General features: G+C 32.4%; 4 protein-coding genes across 4 annotated transcripts; 3 read left to right on the forward strand and 1 right to left on the reverse strand.

The window, feature by feature from the left end:
* The first annotated feature begins 1,421 nt into the window (after window positions 1-1,421).
* Window positions 1,422-2,840, forward strand: LOC105790578 (uncharacterized). Its single transcript, XM_012618253.2, has 2 exons — window positions 1,422-1,673; window positions 2,154-2,840. Exons 1-2 carry the CDS (start codon window positions 1,485-1,487, stop codon window positions 2,415-2,417), a joined length of 453 nt encoding a protein of 150 aa, XP_012473707.1. The 5' UTR covers window positions 1,422-1,484; the 3' UTR covers window positions 2,418-2,840.
* Window positions 2,841-9,561: 6,721 nt separating this feature from the next.
* LOC105790571 (ylmG homolog protein 1-2, chloroplastic) lies at window positions 9,562-10,533 on the forward strand. Its single transcript, XM_012618245.2, has one exon. The coding sequence runs from the start codon at window positions 9,655-9,657 to the stop codon at window positions 10,321-10,323; it is 669 nt and encodes a 222-aa protein (XP_012473699.1). The 5' UTR covers window positions 9,562-9,654; the 3' UTR covers window positions 10,324-10,533.
* A 2,265-nt stretch (window positions 10,534-12,798) lies between these two features.
* Window positions 12,799-13,647, reverse strand: LOC105790533 (uncharacterized protein At5g48480). The gene is made up of 2 exons (XM_012618187.2): window positions 13,321-13,647; window positions 12,799-13,181 (listed from the first exon to the last, which is right to left on the reverse strand). Exons 1-2 carry the CDS (start codon window positions 13,554-13,556, stop codon window positions 12,962-12,964), a joined length of 456 nt encoding a protein of 151 aa, XP_012473641.1. The 5' UTR covers window positions 13,557-13,647; the 3' UTR covers window positions 12,799-12,961.
* An 8,643-nt stretch (window positions 13,648-22,290) lies between these two features.
* Window positions 22,291-27,141, forward strand: LOC105790525 (monocopper oxidase-like protein SKU5). Its single transcript, XM_012618175.2, has 9 exons — window positions 22,291-22,626; window positions 24,259-24,368; window positions 24,452-24,722; window positions 24,813-24,951; window positions 25,048-25,408; window positions 25,493-25,858; window positions 25,942-26,020; window positions 26,521-26,717; window positions 26,798-27,141. Exons 1-9 carry the CDS (start codon window positions 22,480-22,482, stop codon window positions 26,904-26,906), a joined length of 1,779 nt encoding a protein of 592 aa, XP_012473629.1. The 5' UTR covers window positions 22,291-22,479; the 3' UTR covers window positions 26,907-27,141.
* Window positions 27,142-27,515: the final 374 nt, after the last annotated feature.

Raw genomic sequence — 27,515 nt, forward strand, 5'->3', positions numbered from 1 at the left:
GCACCGCCCATCCAAACTCACCCTTAGAGTATATAATAATTATCCTATATATTGGTAGTGAAGTAAAAAAAAGTTACTACCAGATTTAGGGTGTTGTTATGTATTCTTTTATATATATATGTTGTAGGTAAAAGTATTATACAAGTCTTGATATTAGGAGTCAAACTGTATTTTAGCTTTTTTACTAAAAATAGACGAATTAGTCCAGATATTTTTATTAAAATTTCATTCATTTTACTATAAAAACTGGTCTATATACATCATAATGAGGTATATGTGGCACGCCACATGTATCTCTTTGATTAGTCCGTCACTACATCAATTTTTAATAGTAGAAATGAATGAAAATTTTAATAAAATGATCGATTTGCTCTTTAATATATTAAGTAACTAAAATAAAATAAAATCTAATTCTTAATATAAAACTTTCACAATAATTTTACCTGTTTAACTACGCAACTATTTATGTTCTCCTTTTCAATTTGTCGTGTTAAATATTAGTTCAGATAATACAAAACATCTTAAAATTGTATCTCCAATTCAACATTTAATACAATCGAGAAAGTCACCAAAATTATTTTAACTGCTTGATTTTGGCAATAATTATACCCTCATTCTTGCATTAATATAGTTGTGATTCTAACTTTGAAAAAAAATCATCTTTTCTTTTTCTTATTTATTCTATCTCTTAAAATTTATAATAAAATATGATTTTTAGTTACAAGTCATAACAATAATAATCAAAATCAATCTTTAACTCATTAATTCACACATATTTTTTGAATGGTAGAACTCGATCTTAGGCACTTAAAGTCCCAAAACCTTCATCAACAATGCAAAAGTAAGGGTGCAAATGAGACACTAGTGCTTGTAAGCTACTTGAGTTCAATCCGAAGAAATTTTGAATTCTATTTGGTCATTATCGAGCTGAGCTTGAGATTGAGCTATCGGTCAAGCCAAATTCAAGCTTAATAATACTCGACTCGAACAATCCGCAAGCCTTTTCGAACTTTTCATCATTTTATATTATTAAATTTCATTATTACCCTTAATTCATTTTATTAACCTTAAGTTAAATTATCAAGCTCGAATTCAAGCTTGAGTATAAAAATTGATAAACAAATTTAATCAACCTTAAGCTTGTATAACTTGAATATTTCTCGAGTTGAGTTCGAACTTAAAAATAATTGTCCGATCTAATTTAAATTGAATATACAGCTTAACAGTATTCGAATTCAGCTCGACTAAATTACACCCTATAGCCTAATTTCACCTGTCACTCATCTGTAATTACCTTCTAAAGAATCATAGATTAGGAAAGGAATTTAATTATTTGGATTACATACCTAAATGGGATGGAATCTTATGGTATGTCTACATTTTCTATTTTATCTATTAATTTGGCCAAACATAAGCAGCATCGAGTAATTCATTCTTAGCCTCCCCCTCCCTCTCTTTACATATATATATACACACATATACATATGTGTGTAAACAAAATTTCTCTTAATCTAAATCCAGCTTTCAGTGTTCTTCTAAAGATGACTGGTGTTCAACAAGAAGGTGATGATCAAAGTGTGAGCCTCCATCTCCTTAAGCAAAAAATGGCTGATTTTGCCAAAGAAAGGAACTGGGATCAGTTCCATAGCCCCAGAAACCTCCTTTTGGCCATGGTAACTTACGCTAACACATGATTCTCCTTTATTGAAATCTGTTGGGGGAGGTCGCTCTCTGGTCAGTCTTGTACCTTCAACGAAAGTATTGTTTTCGGAGTATTTAGCCTTAGATTTTTGTCTCCCTACTTTGAGGAGAACAAAAAAGGGTTCATGGAGTTTGGCAAACTTCTTTAATCAAGTGGTAGTGTTCTTACCTACTAAGACATGTGTTAAGGGCATGGATTCGAACCCCACCAAAGTCAAATGCTAAACATTTACTTGGTGGACTAGGTGCTCTTGTCAAACTCTGTGAATCCTTTTACCCGAGGCTAAAACTGAACATATAAGCATCCCAGGCACAATACTTCCACCCTTCAAGGGCTAGTTCAGCAGATGATACCTCAAACAGATGATGTTAATGAATATATATAGCTTTTTATGTCTTTTTTTTTTCTATTATTATTGAATATTTGAAATATTGATTATATATTGATATAGGTAGGTGAAGTAGGGGAACTCTCTGAGATATTTCAATGGAAAGGTGAGGTTCCTAAAGGGTTGCCCGATTGGAAAGAAGATGAAAAAGTTCACCTCGGTGAAGAGCTTTCCGATGTGCTACTTTACCTCGTTAGGCTATCTGATATTTGTGGCATTGATTTGGGGAAAGCTGCTTTGCGTAAAGTTGAACTTAATGCTATCAAGTATCGGGCCTCGAAGAACTACGGCACCAACGACGACAGCACTGCGGAGATGTGTGGTTGATGATGGTGAAACACCCATGGTTTTAATAATATGTTTGTGATGTTTACTTTGTTGGTTGATTCTTCAGGGTTTTGGGGTTACTTTTGCATGGGGGACTGGTAGTAGTGTGGGTAGGCATGTTTGGTATTTATTCCTATATTGATTTCTTTTGTCACTGTTTTCGAATCCAATCCTTGTGAGAGATAATTTATAAGAAACGATTAAAGTAGACTGTTTCTTGGTTACACAGGGTAACGTACAAATATATTCGATTAATGATAAATTTATATGTTAACCGGATGCTTAAAGTTGTAAATAGTGATAGATTTGGTCAAAGAATTGAAACCAGCAATGAATCTTCTATAGGGCAAAATATTGATAATCTTTATTATGAAGTTTGCTTGGAATACATTGATTTACCCACTGTATTGGGTTGTGATTAAAGGTACTCATGGGCCGGGTTGGATTAGGTTCGGGTTGGGTCTAAGTATGATATTAACATACTTTATACTTACTCAACTCGAAATCTAGGCATAAAATTTTACCTAAACCCATCCATATTTACAAAAGACTAACCGAAGCTCATTTTAGGTCTGCCCATATTATTTTTTAATTTTTCTAAAAAAGTATTTATATTATATTATTTTAATATTAATAATTTTATACATTTTTTATTTATTGAAAATTTTTATATAGTTATCTTAACAATTTTTTTATTGTAGAGAAAAATAACACTCCTATTAGCTAGGAATGAATAGAAACAATGGTTCCTTTATATAAGGAAATAAGGAATCATGAGTATCCTCTTCTAGTAGCTACTGTGGTGGAACTGGAAAAAAAATTACTTGGTTTAGCTTTCCTATTGCCGCCTTTGCCAAACAATCAACTTCCTTGTTGCTTCCTCGCAAGACATGCCTAAACTTCACTTTTCAATCCTTATTACACATTTCATGAATTAACCAGACTTCTACAATGTTACTAATTGATGCGAACCCATTATGGATAGTATCTATAAGCATTACATTATCACAATTAATCTCAACCTGTTTATAACCCTTCAACCAAGCCAGTTTCATCCCTTCAACAATTGTTTGTGCTTCAATCTTGAATATCTCATCCATCTCTGTTACCATGTTAAAACCCATCAACCACTCCCTATCTGAGTTTTGCACAGCTCCTCCAATCGCTGCTTTGGTGTTTTTTTTTATACAGAACCATCAACGTTAATCTTGAACCAACCTGAATCGGGATGCTGCCATCTTTGTTCAGTTTTAGAAGAGCAAGCCAAATGATCTGTAACAACTCAAATTTCAGTGGTGTCGGAAACAGTGGTTCGAGACCACTAAATCCGACGAGTGAATCTGAAAGTTTTATTATTTAGTATTTACAAGTTAAACGTGATTTTAGGAAGACTTTTGAAATAATGATTTGTGTTTTAGAAGAAAGTATTAAGTTAAGTGGTTTCGAAAATGAGGTATTGAGACCTCGATTTCAATAAACCGAACAGTAAATATTTTTATAAATATTTACAGAGTGTCATTAAGTTAGTATTAAAGTTTTTTTAGAAAATTTTAACGTTTTGATAGTTAATTAAGTAAAAAGGACTAAATTGAAAAAGGTAAACTTGCTAATTAAAGAAATAATGATTAAATAGCTTAAGTGGTAAATAAGGGAGGACCAAAAAGGCAATTAGACACCTATTAGAAGGCTTGGGTGGAATAAGCAGAGAAAAATCTTGAAATTAGGTAATTTAGGGGCAAAATAGTCATTTGGGAAATTAAGGTAAAAATTAAAACAAAGACCAAATTGAATTTCTAGACATTTCTTCATCAATCTTCAGCCAAAAACAACCATAGAGAGCTCTTAAAGCTGGTTTTTCATATTTCTACTTCATGTGAGTTCAATTCTTGCCTTTTTCTTGAAATTTTTATGATTTTGAGACTTTTACGATTAGATCCAATTATCTATTTCATTAGTTTTTGATTTTATGGGTAATTTTGAAAGTTACCATTGATAATTTCTGGATGTTTGTGATGAATTAACATGGATTTAGAGCTCTAATTTTATTATATGATGATTTTATCAAGTGATTTCAATAGAAATTGATTTTAGGACCAAATTGTGAAAGATTAAATATTAGGGTTTGATACTAAAATTCTATTGATCAAAGGTTGTATAATAGTTTAGAACATTTAGATAAATTTTAAATTGAGAAAAATTAGCTCATTTGATAGGCTAATTGGCGAGGGACTAAATTGCAAAAACTGTAAAAGTTGGGGTAATTGTGTAATTTCAAAAATTAAAGGGAATTAATTGTGAAGTGAATTAGAATTGAAATATATGCTAATGAATGAATAATTTTATATTTTAGATCAAGAGCCCGTAGATACTCGTGAAAAGGGAAAATTAGCAAAATAGTCCCTGAACTATTACAAATTCCACAATTTAACCAATGTAAGTATTATGGTTAAAATTTAATTTTATATGTTAAATTGATGAATGGTATTATGTATTTATTCATATCATTTGTTGAAAATAAAATTATTGTTAAAGTTATGAAATTGAATTGAATGCTCAAAACGAACGGAATGCGAGATTGAGTACAGTCATTTAGTGCAAATGAGGAATTGACGGTAAATTACCCAAGTAAACCGAGGTTCGGCATTTGTTGCCAACTTTCGTGTTTACTTTCCGTTTAGCTCTCACGAGCTTCAATTAACTCATATGAGTTTCAGTTTAACCCTATTGGGTTTCCGTTCAGCTCTTTTGAGCTTCAGCTTAACCCTTATGGGTTTTCGTTCAACCCTTATGGGTTTCTGTTTAGCACTTATGTGCTTCTGTGCAACTTTCGGGCTTCTATATACGATGTGCTCATGTCCGTAAGACGTTCTCCTGTTTGACAAGGGTTGGTAAGTGACATATGGAATTAATGTCTGAAGATTTATAGTTATTATTGATATCGATTTGAAATAAGTGAATTCATTGATTAAAGTTGTATTTGGCAGGAATAGTATATTGAATGATTTACTTAAATGAATTGTTATAATATATTCAGTAAGATTTATGTTTAAAAGCCAACGAACTTACTAAGCTTCATTAAGCTTACTTGTGTTGTTTAATGTTCTTTGTAGATTTTCGAGAAGTCAGGAGGTCGGATCAACACATCGAGCCACACTGTCCAACTTGTCCCGTTAGATTTTGCAATACATATTATGGTTTATATGGCATGTATAAGGATTGAAATGATTGAGTAAACGTCAAGAATTACATTTTGTTTATGTTTCAAGTTAACTTATATATGTATGGTTTTATCATGTTTGGTATAGTATTAGTGTGGTTAATGAATGGTTAGTTCCTAGGCTTAGTGATGAATAAATTGGTAAAACATGTTGATATAAGTAGTTGCATGTGTGAATTGTTTTATGTTCTAATTAGAATGTTAGAATGTATGTGATAATATGATCATATTAAAGATAGGAATTGGTTTCTTTAGAGATCTTGTTATGGCCTATATGTATGAAATTTGAGGTGTGTAGGTTGAAATCAAGCATGGGTGAGAAAAGAGGCCATAAAATGACCTATTTGCGTCCATACAGGCAAAGAAACAGGCGTGTGTCTCAGCCGTCTGTGACACACGGCCTAGCACATGGGCATGTTGTCTGGCCGTGTGTCCCTTGCATCTTAAAATTTCGAAACAGAATGCCCAGGTTTTTACACACGGCCTAGCACACAGGCGTGTGGCTTAGCCGTGTGACCCTTGCACCTTTCACACAGCCTAGCACACGGGCGTGTGGTTGGCCGTGTGACCCAAGTCAATGAGTTACATAGGTATGGACACGGGCTGGGACACAGCCGTGTGCCTCACATCGAATGCCCACACGGCTTAAGACAAGGGCGTGTCTCATGGCCAGACACACGGACATGTGTCCCCTGCTCCTAAATTTTTTTTTTGAGATTTTGGGAAAAATTTCTTGAGTATCTGGTTTAGTCCCGGTTCACTTCTAAGGTGTATATTGGGCCTCGATGGCTCATTCAAAGGACAATATGGGTACTTTATGATTGGTTTCTGATATGTTTATTAAATGTTATAAAATGATCGTATTTATTTTGTAAAGTCTGGTAATGCTTCATAACCCTGTTTTGGCGACGGATAAGGGTTATGGGTGTTACATGATCCATCTTGGCACTATACCCGCAAGACTTTGTCCAAACAAGAGCCGATGCAATGAGTTCATGACTGCTACTTCTACCATTTTTAAAAATGAAAGCATTGCGATTTTTCCAAATGAACTAAGTCACTATTGAAAAAAGGGTCGACCATTCACCACCTCCCCAATATGAAAATTGAAAAAAACATTCCAAGCATTCCTAGGTAATAAGGACTTCTACACCAAATGGGCGAAATCACAATCTCTCATAGCATGGATCGTTGATTCAATCGACTTACCACATTGTTCACAAAAAGGAAAAGAAGACATACCTCTTCTACTCCTCATTCGTATTTATTCTGTAAAGTTTGGTAATGCTTCATAACCTTGTTCTGGCGACGAATAAGGGTTACGGGTGTTACATGATCCATCTTGGCACTATACCCGCAAGACTTTGTCCAAGCAAGAGCCGATGCAATGAGTTCATGACTGCTACTTCTAGCATTTTTAAAAATGAAAGCTTTGCAATTTTTCCAAATGAACCAAGTCACCATTGAAAAAAGGGTCAACCATTCACCACCTCCCCAATATGAAAGTTAAAAAAAACATTCCAAGCATTTCAAGGTAATAAGGACTTCTACACCAAATGAGCGAAATCACAATCTCTCATAGCATGGATCGTTGATTCAATCGACTTACTACATTGTTCACAAAAAGGAAAAGAAGACATACCTCTTCGTGTGCGCTCCTCATTTGTCAAAATCTTATTCCAAACAAGCATCCATAAGAAAGTTCTTACTCTTTAAGGGATTTTTATTTTCCAAATGACTTCATCATCCCTGAGCTGATTAGATGAGATGGGACAACAAAGATGTTTGTATGACTCACGCATAGAAAATTTCCCGGTAGCCATCCACTTCCAAGAGAGATGATCCACTCCCGACTCCCTTACAGGAGGGTTGCAAGCTTGTATTCTGTCAACCACCTCTCTAGGGAGGATTGCATCTTAACATTATTTTAATGTTTACATTATAGTAGAATTATATATTTAGTATAGGTTTATTTTTTTAATGTGTTCTAAATTACATAATATATAAAAATAACATAATATAAAGTATTATAAACTTAAAACGGGTCAGGTCAGGCTCAGGTCTTGAATGTTCAAGTTCGAGCCCAATCCATATTTTAAATGGGCTTATTTTTTTTTGCCCAAACTCATTTTTCGAGCCTAATATTTTTACCCAAACCTTTCCAAATTTCAGGCGGGCCTTCGGGCTGAACAGATAGCTTGACCCATGAACAGGTCTAATCACGAATTTAAAATATTTTTCAAGGTTAGACTTAAAGTTGTCCAAACTTGTATATTGTGTTTATATATTATTATAATTAAATTTAAATAAAATATTTTTATTATTTAAATTTAATTTAAGTCAATTCATTAAAAGTTTTATCCAAACTTGATTCGAGTCAAATGAGCGATTTATCTCATGAATAAGTCTAAATTTCGGAATTAACTAAGTTTCCTCTTCTATATTTGCTGCTGTGGGCTTAATATATATTTCATAAAAGATTGGCCTTTCTTTCAGTACTTGTTGGCTTTAGGCTATTAAGACCTAAGGTATTGGGCCATAAACTAGTATACTATAAAGGAAATGAATATGAGAAAGTCTAATTATAATAGTTGATAAGATTGAGAGAGATTTTAAATAATCGAGTTTTTAAGTAAAGTTTCGGTTCAAATTTCATAGATTAAGAATATAGTATTAGGTTTTATGCTATTAAATCTAATGATAAGAAATGATATTAAGCTTTTAAATAAAATTTTATGTTTAAGTTTTGTAAATAAATAAAACAACGTTTATTCCAGTTTAAAAATTAATCTAATTAGACTTTAAATTTAAATTTAGCTAAGATGTAATCATTTAAAGTGAAAGTATTGGATTCCATGATGATTGATACCTCTTACCTACTAATTTTCATTGAACCCATTTGAGGAAACCCCATTTCTTCTAATCATTACCACCACAACCCTATAAAGCTAAAAAAAAACACCCATATATTATTAAGCTTTTCTATTGCCATCCTCCCTTTAATAACATTAACATCATGTTATAATTGCTTCCATTATGACCATCATGATTAGCAAGACCTTCCTCCATCTTTACACTCACTATATAAGAATTCAAAGAAGCAAATTAACAAACACTTGGTAGAGCTTTTTTGTTGTTTTCAAAAATAAAGGATGATGAAGAAAGGTTCCATAGCTATCAATTTTCCCAAATTCATCAATGTTGATGGGGTGGTGCCGAGGACGGAGGCAGCTACGACGAAGGAGGGGAAGTACTGTACGACTAGGGAATAAGCGACGAGGGTTTAATATGGGATTGCGACCGGTGATTCGGTTGGGGATGATGATGGTTGCTCCTTTAAGATTGCTGAAGAGGATGATCATGGAAATTAGACCAAAGGGAAATTTGATTGAAGCTTATTATATGTACTTACCTTTCTTAAGGCTTCAATTGTTTCCATTGTGTTGATATAATGTTGATATTTCTTTTTATTGTTAGATGATGTACTTAAGTGTACATGATTTCAATTAAAATGATATCATAATAATAAAATAAAAATTTTAAAAAATCACTCAAAGACTTCAAATTGTTAATTTAGATCAAATTCTGCTTTTGATCCTTCTACCATGCTAAATTTAGCATTTAATCTTTATATATTTTAATTCGATATGATTTAATTTATTTTTATTCTATAATGCCATTAGTTGGTTCATATTGTGAACACTATTAACTATTCTTATTAAATTGCAGATAAGTTGCATATTATTTTCTTAAAAATAATTGTCAAGAAATTTAATCTAATAAATTTAATAAAAATAGTTAAAAAGTGTTAATAATTCGGTAGAAGGACTAAATTAAAATTTTTAGTATAGTATAAGGACCAAAACAAAATTTTGATCTTAGTTTTACATGGATAATAAAATGGATAACAGTATAACACTGTACAATCTTTCAACCAGTCTTTTCCTTCCTCAACCTTAAAACCTTCTCTTCAAAATTTTTTTCCTGTTTGTTTCTCGAGAAAAAAGAAGTTTCCCAAACATGATACTCAGCCAAACCCTTCTTCTTCGAGCTTCAATAAACCTTCCTCCACGAAACGTTAATGCCCCAATCTTCACCTCAAAACCCAGTTCACCTCCCTTTTCTCTCCCCATTAAACCCTCAAACCCCAATACCAAAACCCCCAAATTCACCCCATTAGCTTCCATTACAGTACCCTGCAACAACAACCCCCAAACTCAAACTCAGTCCCCACTCAACGATTCAACTCGAACCCTCAAAACCCTTTTCTCCCTAACCCTCGCCGCCACCATTCTCTTGACCAAAACGATCCAAAATCTCGCCGTGGCAACAATCCACCGAACCCCCACCGCACTATCCACCACGGGCACTCTCTTCTTCGCTTCCTTAAAAGACCGCCCAAGCGGATACCTCAACACGCCGTTGACGGTGGTGGCGGCTGGTTTATCTAAATGGCTCGATATTTACAGTGGGGTTTTGATGGTTCGGGTTTTGCTTAGTTGGTTCCCTAATATACCTTGGGATCGGCAACCACTTTCGGCTATTAGGGATCTTTGTGATCCTTATTTGAATCTGTTTAGGAATATAATTCCACCCATTTTTGATACTCTGGATGTTAGTCCATTGCTGGCTTTTGCTGTGTTGGGTACCCTTGGATCGATTCTTAATAACAGTAGAGGAATGTATTGATTGAAATTTTGCTCATGCCACAAGGAAAGTGAGTAAGAGATTTTAATCCGAGCTTTATTGTTTGCTTTCTATTTTTTTTTTTTGCTTATTAAAAGTTTTTTGTTATTAGATTCTTTCATGGTTGTTTTATTAGAATGCTCTGTATTTTTTGTTGTTGTGTATGGATGAATTTTTATGGAGGAATGCATTATAAGTGTCCTTTTTGTTGAATTCAAGCTTGAGAAAAGAAAGTATATTTTGGTTTTTGTGATGGGAATTTAGAACTAGCCATTAGTTTCATCAGTTCCATGGCAATTCTAAGAAGAATCAGATTCAATCATACATGGCAACAATTCCAGCTCATCAAATCTGAAATTGATCCCAATTTGAAATAAATTTAATCTGAAATCACGTCATCTAGAACAATTTGATTTTAAGTCATTAAAACCCAAACTCGGTAATGCTTTGACGCAAAAAAAAAAAAACTTCAACCTTAAACTTGTATTACCCCTAATGATCCAAAAGTTTTAAATTTTGAACAATAACAACCTGCATCTGGAGAATTTTTAAGATAAATTCTATTTACATTATATCTATTAAAATTTTATTTATTTTTACGATTAAGAATTGATGTGATTGTCGAATAGTTAAATCATACATGATCTACCATGTGTACCTCAAATTATTAATGAATAAAGATTAATTTTAAAAAAATTAATTTACTTTTTGATTTAATATAAAAAATATTTTTAATTTTTTAATAGAAATGAAAAAAAAAATCTAGCATAAACATGAGGGTGATATGTTTAGAGAAACGTCTATTAATTAGTGGAAATAGCGTGAAGATTTGGTCACCATTTCACCCTCACACATTTATGTGTGCTATGTTACTGTCGATTGTTACATGATGGACGTCTTGGAATTCTTACATTATGAATCTCATTCCAAATTGATTTGTAGATTAAAAAAATTATAATGTCAGAATTTTATGTAATATTGTGATGGTGAAAGATGTTCACTAGTATGAGTTCGAATCGCATTAGTCGCTTTTATTGTTTGAGTTTTACCTTGTTATTGTAATTCATAAAAAACTTATAATGTCGAATTAAAATAAAAAAATTAAATTAATTTATAAATAATTGAACACCAATCGGTGGATGATGAATTCAAAATGGATGATATAATGAGTGGGATTATACTATTATTTATAAAACTACATGACTCGTCAGTCGCCACAAATATAATCAAAATAAATATTTCCATATTATCAAATCCATTCCCTACCACTTTCTCTTTCATCCATGTTCTATCACACAAAATTTTTCCTCCACCAAAATAATCAGGTTTTAGACTTAAATTGGAGTACTCAAAAGACTTTATAAAGAAGAATAATTATGAATTTTAAAAAATAATTTTTATAAATTATAAAACCAATATAAAAGAAGCTTCTAGACTTAATATTGAAATGATGGCATTAAAAAAAGATATCTATAGATCTCAAGAATATTAATTTTTATAAATTATACAATGCATATACAAAATATTTTAGTTTCGACTAGATCTATTCATGGGACAAGTCATCCAACCTGACTTGAAAGTCCATCCGAAAGGTGGGAGGATTTGAATAAGAATATAAGCCCGAAAAAAGGACTTGGACAAAAAATAAGACCGTTTTTACCTCGGGTAAGGCTTTTTTGGCCCTAGCTCAATTCGGCCCAAATTAGCAAAAAGACAAAAAAAAACTGCTATTTTCTTGTTGTTTTCTTACTATTTTGCTACAATTTCACTATGTTACTATTATTTTGTTGTTATTATTTGGATATTGTATAACTCTTGTTTTAGTGTTAATTGTGTTACTATTTTAGAGCCATTTGTTTGTTAAGTTACACCTATCTTAGTGTTATTTAAGTATAAATATTTTTTAAAATTTATTTTCAATTTGTTGGAAAATATTTATTTTAATATTTTTAGTATTTTTTATGTATTATATTTTTTAATTTTTTATATAAAAAATTAATTCGAGCAGGTCAAGTCGAGCCTAAGTTTTAACATTTTTATTCAAACTGGGATTGAGTAAAATTGTAGGCTTTTTTTTCGTGTCAAATTAAACCCAGGCCTAGCAAACAAGACTAAAATTTTGGCAAGACTCAACCCACAAATCTACTTGCTTCCATATTAATATTATATTAGTGTTAAATATTGATTTAAATCTAATACAGATGTATTAAAACCTTTTTCAAATATATAAATCAATTAAAATTATTACAAAGTAAGTTTTTTAGAACTGAGGATAGAATTCAATTAAATAAATTATTAAAATAATTAAAAAATAAAAAAAAGTAATTCAATCATTCAATTTCACTGTTTTCTTATCTATATCAATTACTGTATACTGATTTCTAAATCAATTTATTCAAACTTTTCTCCGAACTAATATCTTAATCACTTCAGGATAAGTGCAGTCAAGTTTGATTAAATCTTTGATGTAATGCTAAATTAGTAAACCCAAGTAGTTCTTTAAGAAAAGAAATTACAAGTAGACTTATCATTTAACATCAGCCACCAACGATTAACCACTGCTGTCAAAAGAAAACGACAAAAACCATTTCCATACAACACACACAAACAGCAGTATTACATCAAAAGAGCCGTGGCAGTTTTAAGCTTCCACTGGGGCGCATTTGTTGGAGGGGGAGCAGATGAGCCAAACATATCCGTATGGATCCTTAACCTTACCTACGCGACCGCCGCAGCACGCGCCGCCTCCTTCGGTTACCTCACCCTCTACAACCGCTCCCGCGCTAACGGCCTTGGAAATGGCGGCTTCCACGTCATCAGTTTCCAGGCAGAGTTGATTTCCGATCCCTTCAATTTTCTGTCTGTTTGATTTTAATAACCGCAAAAACCAAAACAACTCACAAATAATAATAAAGAATTTTATTAAGATAAATCGTCGATGAAATTGAATACTCATCAATAAAAATACTTAAAAGGGAGAGGAAGAGATGAAGATCGTACGGAGCGGAGCCGTCGTTATATACGACAAAGGAACAGCCGGCGAGCTCAAGCTGAGCGCAGAGGATGTTAGGGAGGTTCTGTTCGGCCGTTGGCGGGGGGCAGCAAGCAGATCGGCCTGCTTCGACGGCGCCAAAAGCGGACTTGTAGAAATTAACTGCATCAACTGCCTTTGGCGTCTTCACCATCAACTGTGGCTTCACCGCCGTGAACTTCACCTGAGCCTGCTGCTGTGCCATCGATGAAAATTTAAAGAAAAAGAAAATCTAACAGAGAAAATCCCAAATGAAAATGACAGAAAATTGGAACGAAAATAGCAATGATGAATGACATGAGTGAGTTTTCGAGGTGTATTTATAGAAGCAATTAAGCGGCTAAGACTAGATTTTTAATGTTTTGCGGTTCCCATTTTGTCCATTGTTTTGTTATGTGTTACTGAGCTGTACCATTGTTACGAGTAGGGTATATTCGAGAATGAATATTTATAACCTCTATTCGAAATTCGGAATTTATCAATTTTATTAAATTACTATTTCAACCCAACTCAATAATTAAATTTAAGATTAATAATATATATTAAAGATAATAATCAATTTAATAATATAAAAATATGAAAAGTTTTATAAAGTTTGTGAACTATTCGAGTTAAGTATTACTAAACTTAAATTTGATTCGATCAATAGCTCAAGCTGCTCGAACTCAACTAGATAATTATCAAATCGAGTTCAATTTTTTCTTTTTCAATTTAAACTTAAATAATTTACGAGTACTAATATTTCATTTATATCCTCAACTATAAATTACAGTTATAAGAGTGAAATGATAAATTGGATACTTTGGGTTAACACAAATAATAATGATAATAAGGAATTCAACAATTTTTGCAAATAAATAAATTTGACTTTTAATCATTTAATCAATATAAATAAATGGTTTCAAACAATGAACCTTCCTCTCTTTCTCCGCTCCAAAATGCTTAATTCTCGACTATGCTCAAGGATTTAGGCCGGCAACACAAAATTTATGTCCGACATCGAGACACTAAATTCTGTTTACTTGGATTCATGATTGTTTGTGTGGGAATTATTTCAATGACAAAGTTCTTTTTTTCAAGTGAATAAATCTATTGATAAATTTTTTAATTAAATATGAGTAAAAAATTTATTGAACTGAAGTATGTCCTGTTGTAGTCATAATTTATGATCCTATGTCCTTATTGTTGGAAAAGTTGTTAGTTGGTTTCATGTTTTGTTATAACGAAATTATTTCTCTACTTGATTATCAATTTGGATCTTAAATAAGTTCCATTTGTACTGAGTTCGATCCACTTGAATGTAGCATATTTGACAAAACTAAAAGCATGAGTCGATTATGGTGCTAAGACTCCCTATCAAATTGTTTGAGGTGATTGGATAAACATGAAAGTCTTATTATTAATATGCTACTTTTTAGAGATAAATATCAGATTTATTCAAGAGAGTTTTTGAACTGTTGAAAGACTACTTTATGAAGACTTTTATGTGATAAATACTCAAGATAATTAATGAGATAATTTCAGCTTTTAAATAGGAGTTTAAAGCTTATCAAAACATTGTTGATTGGCCACTTGAAGAGGCCTATAAATAGGCTATTTTGTGCCACACATTGAGAGAAATTTTGGAGTGCCTTTGTCGACAACTTTGTTGTGTTATCTTGTGGGTTTTTTTTTTCCACTCTTTTAAGTATTATTCAGAGAGTTTATTGGTTGTATTGTGAGGTATTTATGTGAGTGATTTGTAACAATTGGGGTCAATATTGGGGTTGCAATTATTATTATTATTTGTGTAATGGTAGATTAGACTTAAGCCAATAGGTGATCCAGACGATTGTTGAATAAAGTCATTCATTTGGTGAGGTTTTACAGACGTAGGATTGTTGTGTCTGAACTGTGCTAACAAAGATTGGTTGTGTCAATTCTTTTTTGCTCTTATTTTTCACGCTGCTCATTTTCATTGTAACTGTCGTTACAACGAACATTAAACAAAATTCTAGGAGGTGATGCCATTGCTCAAGGTCATGACGAGCACTAAACAGAGAGTCACGTTGCAATGATGGACTTCGTTGTTGGAACGTGACAAGATAGTGAGTTGCTTTATGATAAGGAATACCTGGCATTGTGACGTCAACCCAAAATTTTCAAATTTGGTTTTATTTAAATTTCGAGTTAGTAAAAGAGCTTACGTAAATTCATACAAGACCTGAAAATGATTATGAATCATTTTATACACTTGCAGTAGTACATTTGATTGTTTAAGGCATAGTTTGGATGGACAGTGCATTTACTTGCGGTTAGTGTAAAAATAGCGTTGGCGGTGAGATTAGATACTTTAGCGTGAGACAAAAAGTAAATTAAACACACCGCACCGCACCCAACCGCCCATCCAAACACCACCTAAAATGATTATAAACGAATGAAATTTGACCGTAATTACTTCAGCAACGAATGTGGCACCTTGTAAGTTTGACTCGACGATCGAGTTAGTTAACGGGGTGTTACAAGTGACCTCATGACGTGGAATAGATGATGTCACGACATCGGTCCTAAACTTTAGTAACTTTTCAAATTGGTCCTATTCCGTGCTCGGGTTGACAAAAGGGCTTTTGTAAGCCCGATTAAGACTTGAAATTGATTATTTAACTTGAAATGAATGTGTTTGACATTTAATTGCATGTGCAAATGATTATTTTGTTGTGATTTGACTGTAGTTGCTCTAGTAATGAATGTAGTATCCTGTAGCTCGGATGCAGTGATAGGGTCAGGCGAGAGGCGTTATAGTTAGCATATGATTTATTTATTTTTGTACAGGTTCAGGTATCCCTTAAAGCCTCGAGAATTGAAGTCAACATCCATACCGCCAATTTCGACTTAGCAAAATGTGTATAGTTTGTTTTCATTTTAGTTTGTGGCATGTACCTAGAAACATTTGTTAAATGTCTCAAGTAGTCAAGGTTGTATATATATATTTTGTGATCAAATGAATCTATTAATGTTCATGCTTATAATATGTGTTAATGGTTAAACGTTATATATTAGCTTTGCTTTTATGGTGAATGGCTAAATTGGGACCTAGGATTAATGGTTATAAGGTTGATAAAGCTTTTGGTAAGGTTCATTCAGGTACAAAGTTGAAGGTTGTGGATAACAAAGGCCATATGTCGCGATGACGTATCCCCAACGTTGTAACGAGAATAAGCTTAAGGCTCTCGCGGTGACAATACAACCTCGACATCACGACGAACTCTAGTTAGAGTGTCATGTTGCGACAAGGAAATCTCGAAGTCGCGATGTCAACTCAAGTTTTGTAATATTTACAATTTGGTCCTAATTCAACCTTGGGTTAACAATAGAGCTTTCGTAAGCTCGTATAAAACCCGAAAATGATTATGTATTGTATTATATACATGTTTTACTTATATTTGAATGTTTAATAAATTTAAATTGAATATAATTTAATTGTAGTTGCTCTGTGATTTCCCGTAATTTGATACATCAAACTAGGCTCCTCATAAAACTAAAAGAGCTTATTCTTGAGCAATTTAAGTTTCTTTTCTTTACTTTTTTTTATTTTTATCTTTTGCTATTAATAAATGGTTTTTATTAGTTTTATGCCATTTTGAAACCCAAATTGGCCAAATGGCGTAATGGGGACCTAATGATATGATTGAGTTGGTGTAGGAAGTCAATAATGGCTTGAGCTCAAGGAAATCATCATTCAAAGTGGGTATTGTGACACGGGGCCATAGAAGTCATGATATCCCTAAAGGTGTTTAAGTGAAGAAAATTGAGGTCAACTCTAGTGATATCGCGACACCAAGGATGGGTCTCACGACATCGAAACCCTCTGATACGAGTCACAAAAGCCCAAATTCTTGAAGGCGAGGCCCAATAAGCAAATTCCCAGCCCAATCAAGAAATCCATACATACTTAGTTGAAAATCAGGCCAAATTGTCAAAGTGGCCCAAGTTGTAAAGTTTTATTTTTATTTATTTATTTATTTACTTAGTTTAAATTTTTATGTAAATATTCAGTCCAAGAGTCCCAAATAAAGACCTTTGACCGAATTTCCATATTAAAATAATTAGGAGTTTTTTTTATTTTAGTTTTCTAATTAGATTAGGACTAGTTATAAGGCCTATTTAAAGGCATGGTGGCCACCTTGTAAAGAACTTCTCAATTATATCAAAATATCGATTTGTTTAAGTGTAGAATTCTCTTTGAGTTTTCTCCAAGAATTCTCTCTTGAGTTTTCTTTAGAAGTTGTTTTAACAATCTTTTGATTGTGGGAGCCATCTTCACCTTCTTCTTGCCATTGATATTCTTTGGAGGGAGATTAAAGCCGTTTGAAGGAGTTGTGAGATCTTTCGGGATTTCAAGGCTTCTTAGGACTTATCTTTTAATTTCTTCTTGTCAATTCTTTCTTTATTTCGCTTGTCTTTGAATCTTTATCTAATTTATTTTCTGTTCTTATTGTGTTTTCACTTTTTCTATCTTAATGAATCAACCCAAAATCCCCAATTTCTAGGGTTCTTCCATACTCTTTTTGGGTGAAATTAGATTGTCGAAATTTGGGGAAAACTATCTTGGTGTTCAATTGGGCAGAATCGCAATCTCCTTTAGGGTTTCAAGAGCCCTTATTAACACTTATTTATATTCTCAATTTGATTCTTTGCTGTTTTGGGGATTTTATTTCAGATCTGGAAATTCAAAATTCTAATCTTTTTAATTTTCTGTTTCGTTTCAGATCTGATTGTTTAGAATTTTCGTAGGAGTTTCCCGTGACTTGGCAACTCGATCTTGGTCCGCGCGCAACCCCCGTATCACCCTTAAGAGCACATTTGAGTAATGAAGATCAATATTTGATTGATGCTCGTATGAAACATGAGGTTCCAACTCATGATGACGATGTTAAATATTTATCAAGGATTGAAGAAACGCCATCTAAGTTTCGTGGAAAAAACTATTGTTGTTCTATAAGCCACCATTTCTCTTGTTGATAAGGTAGCATTCGATCTCATCCCCTCTAAACAACATGATGAAAGTTGATAGGGGATGAATAAAGTAAATGGGGAGTAATGATGCTGATTTGGGGATTTTGTCTATTTTGATTTCACTTTTCGTTACACTTTTGGCATATTTTCCAAAAAGGGAGAGAATGTAGTAACAATAAATGAAATGCTTTGTTCTTGGTTATGGTTGCTACATTTCACTTTGTCAATGGGAGAGATGATGTTGATTTTTTTTAAAAAAATATGAAGATTTTACTGAATATTTATGACCTTGGTGCATGCTTAATTGATGATGAGATGAACAAGCATAATGATAAGGGGAGTGTGTGATCAAGCGTGGTTCTACCTCTTAAGGAGAGACATATTTTAATTCCCTTGCTATGTGACTTGTTTGGATTGTGGGCTAATCATTTGCCGTATGGTTTTGTCAAAAATGCCAATGGGAGATTGTTGGAAAAGTTGTTGTTGCTTGTTTTATGTCATGTTATAATAAAAATGTCTCTCTACTTGGGTCAGCGACTTGGGCCTTGAATAGGTTTCGTTTGTGTTGAGTTCAATCCACTTGAATGTGACATATTTGACAAAACTAGAAGCATGGGTTGACTAGGGCACTAAGACTCCCAACCGAATTGCTTGAGTTGATTGGATAAACATGAAAGTTTTATTATTAAAATGCTAATTTTTAGAGATAAATATCATATTTATTCAACAGAATTTTGGAGTAGTTGGAAGACTGATTTATGAAGACTTTTATGTGATAAATATTCATGATAATTTCATATTTTAAATAAGAGTTTAAAGCCTATCAAAACACTATTGCTTGACCACTTGAAGAGGCCTATGTTTTGTGCCACACATCAAGAGAAGTTTTAGAGTGTCTTTGTCTACAGTTTTTTTGTGTTTTATTGTGGTTATTTTGTGATACTTTTTTAGATATTTTTTGGAGAGTTTATTGTTGTATTGTAAGGTATTTAGGTGAGTGATTTGTAATAATTGGGATCGGTATTGGGGCTGCAATTACTTCTTTGTGTAAGAGTAGATTGGGCTTAAACTAATAAGTGATCTAGATGATTGTTGAACAATATCATTCATTGGGCGAGACTCTATAGACATAAGACTGTTGTGTCTAAACTGCATTAATAAAGATTGGTTGTATCAATTATTTTTTTATTTTATTTTTTACGCTGTTTATTTTCATTCTAACTACCGTTATAACCCGTGTTAAGAAAATTGATTTATTAAATCTGCAGAATAATTATTTTTTACAAGAAATGAAAAGCAAGCCAAACATTTTGGTGGTGTCCATTTCAAAGTGTGGGTCAATTAGCAAAGATAGAATCTACATAATACTGATAGAAAGCGGGGGGGTAATGTAGGGGCGAAATAATGATGGTCCATTGGCTTAGTTGAAAATGCCATTTGAGTAGGCCTCACTAAAGATCTTACTAGATATGCCTACAGATGGGGTCAATTCGATTCCTGCGGAATTTGAATTAAAAGAAATTTATGTTTCAAATAAATTCGATTGAAATCCAATTTAATAGAAAAATATTTTTAAAATTTAAATTTATTTATAAAATATATTTCTAATAAATTAAATTTTAAACAGTGAAACAGATTGATGCCCAAGTTGAGTTAATTAAAAACAAGCCTTGACTTAATATATATATTATTAAATTAGGAATAGTTTTAGACCCTGCCCAAATTACCAGATTTTATGTACAATAAATTTAGAATTGAAATTTCAATGAATTTTAATAGAATACATGCATTTCAATCGAAAGGTTACCCTAAAAGTACAGATTTTAGACGTTAATGAAATTTCACCGTATCATTTGAAATTATTATTATACGCCTATCTATATTTATTATCTTCTTCAACTTAATTTAACTTTAATTAAATTACTTGAAGTAATTAATTTTTAAACTATAAACAAATATCTTTTCTTCTTTTATAGTTTTTAATCATTTTGTTTTTTAATATTTTTTATTTTTGTGCAACTAAATTAAAAAAAAGTAGTTTCTAGACACTAGATTTTTCCTTTTTCATTTCAATTTTTTCTATTTCATATTATACATTTTTTTAAAGTAAAAAAAAATATTGCATTGAATCTTCAGTAACAACAATTGTGTAAATTTTAAAGTTTCTATGTTATTTGATTTTTTAATTTTAATTACTTATGTTTTTTTTATTTTTAAAATAGAGCTGTAGAGTAGATTGATTATGGATGGAAGTATAATAATAATTTCATGTCTTTACATTGAATGATGTGGTGAACTTTTATTAGTGCCTAAAACTTATACTTTTAGGATGATCCTAATATAAGTTATTCCTAGGAATTTATTTTAATAATTTATGTATAATCATATTGAAACTTAATTTAATAATATGTGCATTTAAGGTTAGAGATTACTTTAAAATTTGAAAATTATTTGTAAAGACATTTGATGAAATTAACCCAAAAATGGGTAAATTATACTCAAGTCATTAATTTATTAGTAAGTTTACGTTTTGGCCACTCAATTTCAAAAAGTTACAAAATGATCACTGAACTATTCAAAAGTTTTGGTTTAAGTCATTGGGATGTTAAAATCGCTACTATTCTGTTTGCACTGTCTGCACCAATCAAAAACTCTTCTTCCCTTTTTCTTATACAATTCAATTTTTTCATGAAACAACTTTAAACATCACAAATCTGTGAACCAAAATTCAAATAACTTTCTTCTTCGGTCTCCAACGCTAGTTATCAGATCGACTTGGATCTAAGACATTTTCTTCTACTTGTCGACAGGTATTGATTCACTGTATTAATTGTCGAATTGTCATTTAGAGCTTGCTAGCCAATTTTTTTTTTTGAAAAAGCCTTAATAATTTAGTAACTTAAATAAAAGTTTTTGGATAGTTCAGTAATTTAAATGAAAACTTTCGAATTATTCAGTAATCAAAACGTTAACTTACTAATAATTTACCCAAAAAATTCAATGAATTTTGGACTAAAAAAGAGAAGCTTTTTACCACCAGAATCAAAAGAAAAAAAAGAAGAAGGAAGAATCCCATTGGGATCAATCAACCATGGTGTTAGAAAAAAGTAGAAACTCTGAAAAAAAGCACTCAATTGTACAAACAACGCTACTTGGTGAATAACTTAATACCAATAGATTCAAAACTATAGAGAAGATGACAAGATACTTTGAATTACTGTTGGCAAGTGAAATCCAGATTCGCCTATCTCTTTCATGTGAACACAAAAAGATAGATTACGCTAATAGTGATTCAATTTACTTCTTGATTACTCTAAAAAATTATAAAATTATAATTTAATTATTTAATTTTGTTTTTTATCGTTTCTAAAATTAATATAATAACAATTTTAACCCTTAATATTTACACATTGTGTAATTCAATCTTTTGTAGTTCTATTTCACCCTAACACCTAAAAAATTAAAATTTAAATTTATCACCTAAAAGAAAAATTGTAAAAATAAAAAATTTTAAATTACACAATGTGTAAATCTGAAGGTTAAATTTTTAAAGTCAAGACTAAATTTATAAATGTCGAGCATTAAAATTGTTATTATGTTAATTTTGAATATTATCACAATTAGCTAGCTGATGATAAAAAATAAAATTAAATAATTGAGTGATATTTTATAATTTTTATAAAAATTTATGTGACTAGTAATAAAATTTTACCCATGCAAAATTTAAGTTGCCATTGAAAAGAAAGCTCCAAAATTGTCGGTAAAAAGAATTTAGCATTAAAACCCCTTTTATTTTTGTCACTTTATTACTCCATAATTGAAACATTATACACTGCATTGCTTAAATTCATGGTGGGTCAGTTTGTAAAGGCAAAAAGAAGAAAAAACAATGGGACCCAAAGCCAGAAAAATAAAACAAATTGGCGCCTTAAAGATGGCCTCTTTGCCAGTGCCACTTTCCCATGTGCTCAAAATCAGCACCCTCGAACTCACTGAATAACTCGGTTAACCCTTACTACAGCTCACCGTTTCCTAGAAAAAAAAACCCATTGTTTTTTCTTTGTCTTTATAGCAAAGAAGATAAGATATACCCTAAAAAGCTCTTTTTTCGGGGGTGCAAATAGAGAGATCTAATGGTATCTGGGTCACCAGATTTACAGGTTTCTTTCTTCTTCTTCTTCTTCTTGTTTGTGGTGAGTTCTTTTGCAGGTGACCCTTATGTGTTCTATGATTGGACTGTTTCTTATATCACAGCTTCTCCTCTTGGTGATAAACAACAGGTTCTTTTTCTCTTCTTTTGCAGCTTTGATTTTGCTTTTTGAATTGAATTTGGGTACTTGTTTAAAACAATTGGCCTTTGTGGGAATTATGTTTAGCTTAATGGGCGTTTAAGATTTTGGATGAAAAAAATGTATGTTGAATTGTCTGCAGATTCCAGTTTTTCTCTGCTTAATGAATAAGTTACAGTGTGATTTTTTTTCTTTAATTAGTTTTTGATTTAGTGTTAATTTTTAGGAGTGAAATTATTGGGTATATGGTTAAATTATAGCAAGAAAATCATCTCTAGAATCATATTTTAGATAATGCCAAATAATTGTTTTGGAAGTCTTTTAAAAGGCAATCGGATTCCATTAATTGTAGCTTTTGTCTACACCAATTATGCCAATTTACTGACATTAGATAAATAAATATCATTAGTGGCTTTAGCATAGGTAAAAGTAACATGGATGCCTTGTACTAGAAGTCGGATTATATTTTGCTCTTTGTACTAAAAAAATAGTAAATTAATTTCTATACGATAGATCAAAAAAACAAACTCACCATTCTATGAAAATTTTCATCTATTTTCACTATTAATAACTAGTCCTTGTACATCAACATGGGGTACACAGAGCATGACATGTGTAACTTTCTGGTTATTTCATTAGTCACCCTAGTTTTTAACATTAGAAATGGATAAAAATTTTATTTGAAAGGATTAGTTTGCTCTTTGATATAATATATAGGGATTAATTTGTCCATTTTTGTATTAGAGGGGGCAAAATGTAATCTAACTCCTAGTACAAGGGCCTCCATGGTAAATTTACCCCTTAGTGGAGTTCTTACAACTTATTGCTATCCAGTTATTTAATTTTGGTAAGAGTTGCTGGACTTTATATGCAATTCTAAAGAAAAAAAATCATTTTTTAAGAATGTTTAGTATGTTGATTCTAATTTTTATCTCCCAAATTGATAGTAGTAAATAGGTAAAAGTACCATCGAGGCCCATGTACCAAGAGTCAGGTTGCATTTTGCCCCATTTACTTAAAAAATGGATAAATTAGTCCCTGTGCATTAGATTAAAAAGCTAACTGGTCATTTTTGTTAAAAATTTCATCTATTTTCACTTTTAAAAATTGGACAAAATAACCAAACAGTTACACGTATGCCTCATTCTGACATACATGGACCAATTTTTAACAATAGAAATGGATGAAAATTTTAACAGAGGGATCAGTTTGCTCTTTAATTTAATGTACATGGATTAAATTGCTCATTTTTTTAGTTGAGGGGGCAAAATGCACTCTAGCTCTTAATACAAGGGGCTCTATGATACTTTACCAAGTAAATATGGAGGTTGATATTGTGTATTTCACCTTTTTGTTTCTAATACTTTGGTTTTCAAATGCATGGCATTTTGCTTTCATCAAAAAAAAAAAATGCATGGCATTTTTCGATAGTTATACATTTGAACTTGTTAACACTTTTCTGCTTCTAATCTTTGATATAACCGGTCCTATATGGTGAAAGAAATCTCAGTTTTCGATAGTTATTGTCAGAACCGGCATGTTAGTCTTCTGAGTCTTGCCTGTTCAGGACCTCGAATCATGTCACGAGTTATGACCTATATATATATAATGCCATTATTCCAGGTGATTGGGATCAATGGACAGTTTCCTGGACCGATCCTCAACGTCACTACAAATTGGAACGTAGTTGTCAATGTGAAGAACGATCTTGACGAGCCACTTCTGTTTACATGGTATGAAGGATTGAATAAAAGAGATCAATATCGAAAAGGGTAATATCTGTCTTAATATTTGTAAATTGCTTATTGTAATGCAGGAATGGTATACAACATAGGAAAAATTCTTGGCAAGATGGTGTTTCTGGGACTAATTGTCCGATTCCTGCTGGTTGGAACTGGACGTATGAGTTTCAAGTCAAAGATCAGATAGGGAGTTTCTTTTACTTCCCCTCTTTAAACTTCCAAAGAGCTGCAGGCGGCTATGGAGGAATCATCATAAACAACCGAGCAGTCATTCCGTTACCCTTTGGGATGCCCGATGGTGATATTACTATCTTTATTAGTGACTGGTATACTAAGAGTCATAAGGTCGGCAAATAATTTATTTATTCTTTTCTCAATGCTTGTAGTGTCTGTCAGCTAATCGGGTACTAAATTGTTTCTTGTGTGAAAAAACAGGGATTAAGGAAAGATGTCGAGAATGGAGTTGACCTTGGTGTTCCGGATGGTATTCTTATTAATGGATATGGTCCATATCGCTATGATCCGACGCTTGTTAAAAACGGGATTGTTTACCAGATCATAAATGTCGAACCAGGTACATAAATGCTCAGTTTTTTGCCGTTAGACCATCGGTTTTCTTTTCCTGGTGCCTACTGTAATAGCTAGATCTTTTATATTTAATCTGAAACAGGAAAAACGTATCGCTTTAGGGTTCACAACGTCGGAATTTCAACTAGCTTAAATTTCAGAATTCAAAACCATAACCTACTTCTCGTCGAGACTGAAGGATCGTACACAGTTCAGCAAAACTACTCAAATATGGATATTCATGTGGGCCAGTCGTACTCGTTCTTGGTTACCATGGATCAGAACGCTAGCACTGATTATTACATCGTAGCCAGTCCTCGGTTTGTTAATTCATCCGACTGGTCCAAAGTTAATGGAGTCGCTATCTTGCACTACTCTAACTCTCAGGGACCTGCTTCGGGTCCTCTTCCTAGTCTTAATGATTATGATGCATATTTCTCAATGAATCAAGCACGATCAATAAGGTTATAGTTCGTTTCTGTATCTTTTTATTTTAGCTGCTATAAGGATTGAACGGTTTTCATTTAAACCGTTCAGTGCATTTATAGGTGGAACGTCTCGGCTGGTGCTGCTCGTCCGAACCCACAAGGATCTTTCAAGTACGGTGATATTACCGTGACAGATGTGTACGTGATCCTCAACAGGCCTGTGGAGCTTGTAGATGGAAAACAGCGTACGACCCTTAATGGTATTTCGTATTTACCACCTTCAACACCTTTAAAGCTTGCTCAGCAGTTCAAGATTCCCGGGGTCTACAAACTTGATTTTCCAAATAAACTGATGAACAGACCGCCGAAACTTGATACATCTGTGATTAATGGCACTTTTAAAGGTTTTATGGAAATAATCTTTCAGAATAATGACACCACAGTTCAAAGCTACCATCTGGATGGCTACGCATTCTTTGTTGTCGGGTAAGCTTTTAGCTTTCGATATCTTACTTTCTTTATCAATGGATGCCAGGATACACGAACTTGACAATTTTCCCTCATTTTAGTATGGATTTTGGAGTGTGGACGGAGAACAGCCGAAGCACGTACAACAAATGGGATGGCGTTGCACGTTCTACCACACAGGTATATATCCCTGCCTCGTGATCTCATTCGCAAATGCTTTCGTACGAAGCTGTTCCAAACTTGATGGAACTCATATGTTTAAAATCTCGGTAAAAGTACTATGAAGTCTCCTGTACTAGAAGTCAGATTGTATTTTGTCCTTTTTACTAAGAAAAAGGCAAACTAATCTCTGTATATCAGATTGAGAGCAAATCGATTTTTTCTTGTTAAAAATTTTATTCATTTTTATGGCTAAAAATTGGCGTGATTGACGGAATAACCAGACAGTTACACGATTTTATCCTGATGTACAATGACTAGGTTTTGATAGTAGAAATGGATGAATTTTTTTACAGTAGGAATAGTGTGCTTTTTAATTTGACATACAAGGACTAATTTATTTATTTTTTAAGTAGAGGGCACAAAATATAATCTGACCCCTAGTACAAGGGCCACTGTGGTACTGTTACTTCAAAATCTCATGTATGAACAATGGCTTCTAACATGATACCCGGTTGCAGGTCTTTCCCGGAGCCTGGGCGGCAATTCTAGTTTCTCTTGACAATGCAGGCATTTGGAATCTCCGAGCGCAAAATCTCGATTCATGGTATCTAGGACAAGAAACCTATGTAAGCGTCGTAAATCCCGAGGTTGACCAATCTGAGGTTCTGTTGCCGGAAAATTCTATATACTGCGGTATCCTGTCGTCATTACAGAAGTAAGATATCAAAGCAATGCAGCTATATATATATATTTCCTTGATTGCTGTTAATCTCTCTACTTTTCTATGTTCTGCAGGGATCAGGCACAGAGAGTTAATTTTTCCGGTGCAACATCGATTTCCGGTTCGAGTAAAATGGTATTCATTATGTTAATCATTGCTTTAATTGGACATTCATTTAGGTAACCAGCAAACTCCATAAAATTTGGTGAATCAACCATCAATGGCAAATGGTAGATCAGAGATTTTGTTTGGTTGGCAAGAAAATTTTATGGGCAGGAAAGTAAGATACAATGTTGTTGCCCTGAAAATCTTGTACCATTGTAAAAGTAATTTTTTAAGAGTAATTTGACTGTAAAGGAAATTGTACACTTAAAAGTATGTCAAAATGAAAATTCGAATTATATAGCTTTTTCAATAATTTAATGTCACATCAACATTTTGAAATTTAGAATGAAAAAATTGCTTATTTTATCATGTCAAAATGTGTTATATTTATATTTATACACTTTTAATACAAAATATATTTACAAAAATCAATTATCAAGTTTTTATATTGTTTTTGTGCCGTGTCTTAATTTGTTTTAAACTTCAAGCTATCACTTTACTAATAATAATATAAAAAGCTAGAGAGGTTAAATTTTAAAATAATAAATAATACTAAATTCATTATTAGACCCATTAATATTAAAAATGTAAAATAAAAAGTAACCTTCCATTTATATAATAGGATTAATTGCATACTTATTCTAAATTGATTTTTTAATTTTAATTTAAAAGTATTACCAATGATAC

The sequence above is a fragment of the Gossypium raimondii genome, chromosome 7, assembly GCF_025698545.1.
Source record: "Gossypium raimondii isolate GPD5lz chromosome 7, ASM2569854v1, whole genome shotgun sequence".
Lineage (NCBI taxonomy): Eukaryota > Viridiplantae > Streptophyta > Magnoliopsida > Malvales > Malvaceae > Gossypium > Gossypium raimondii.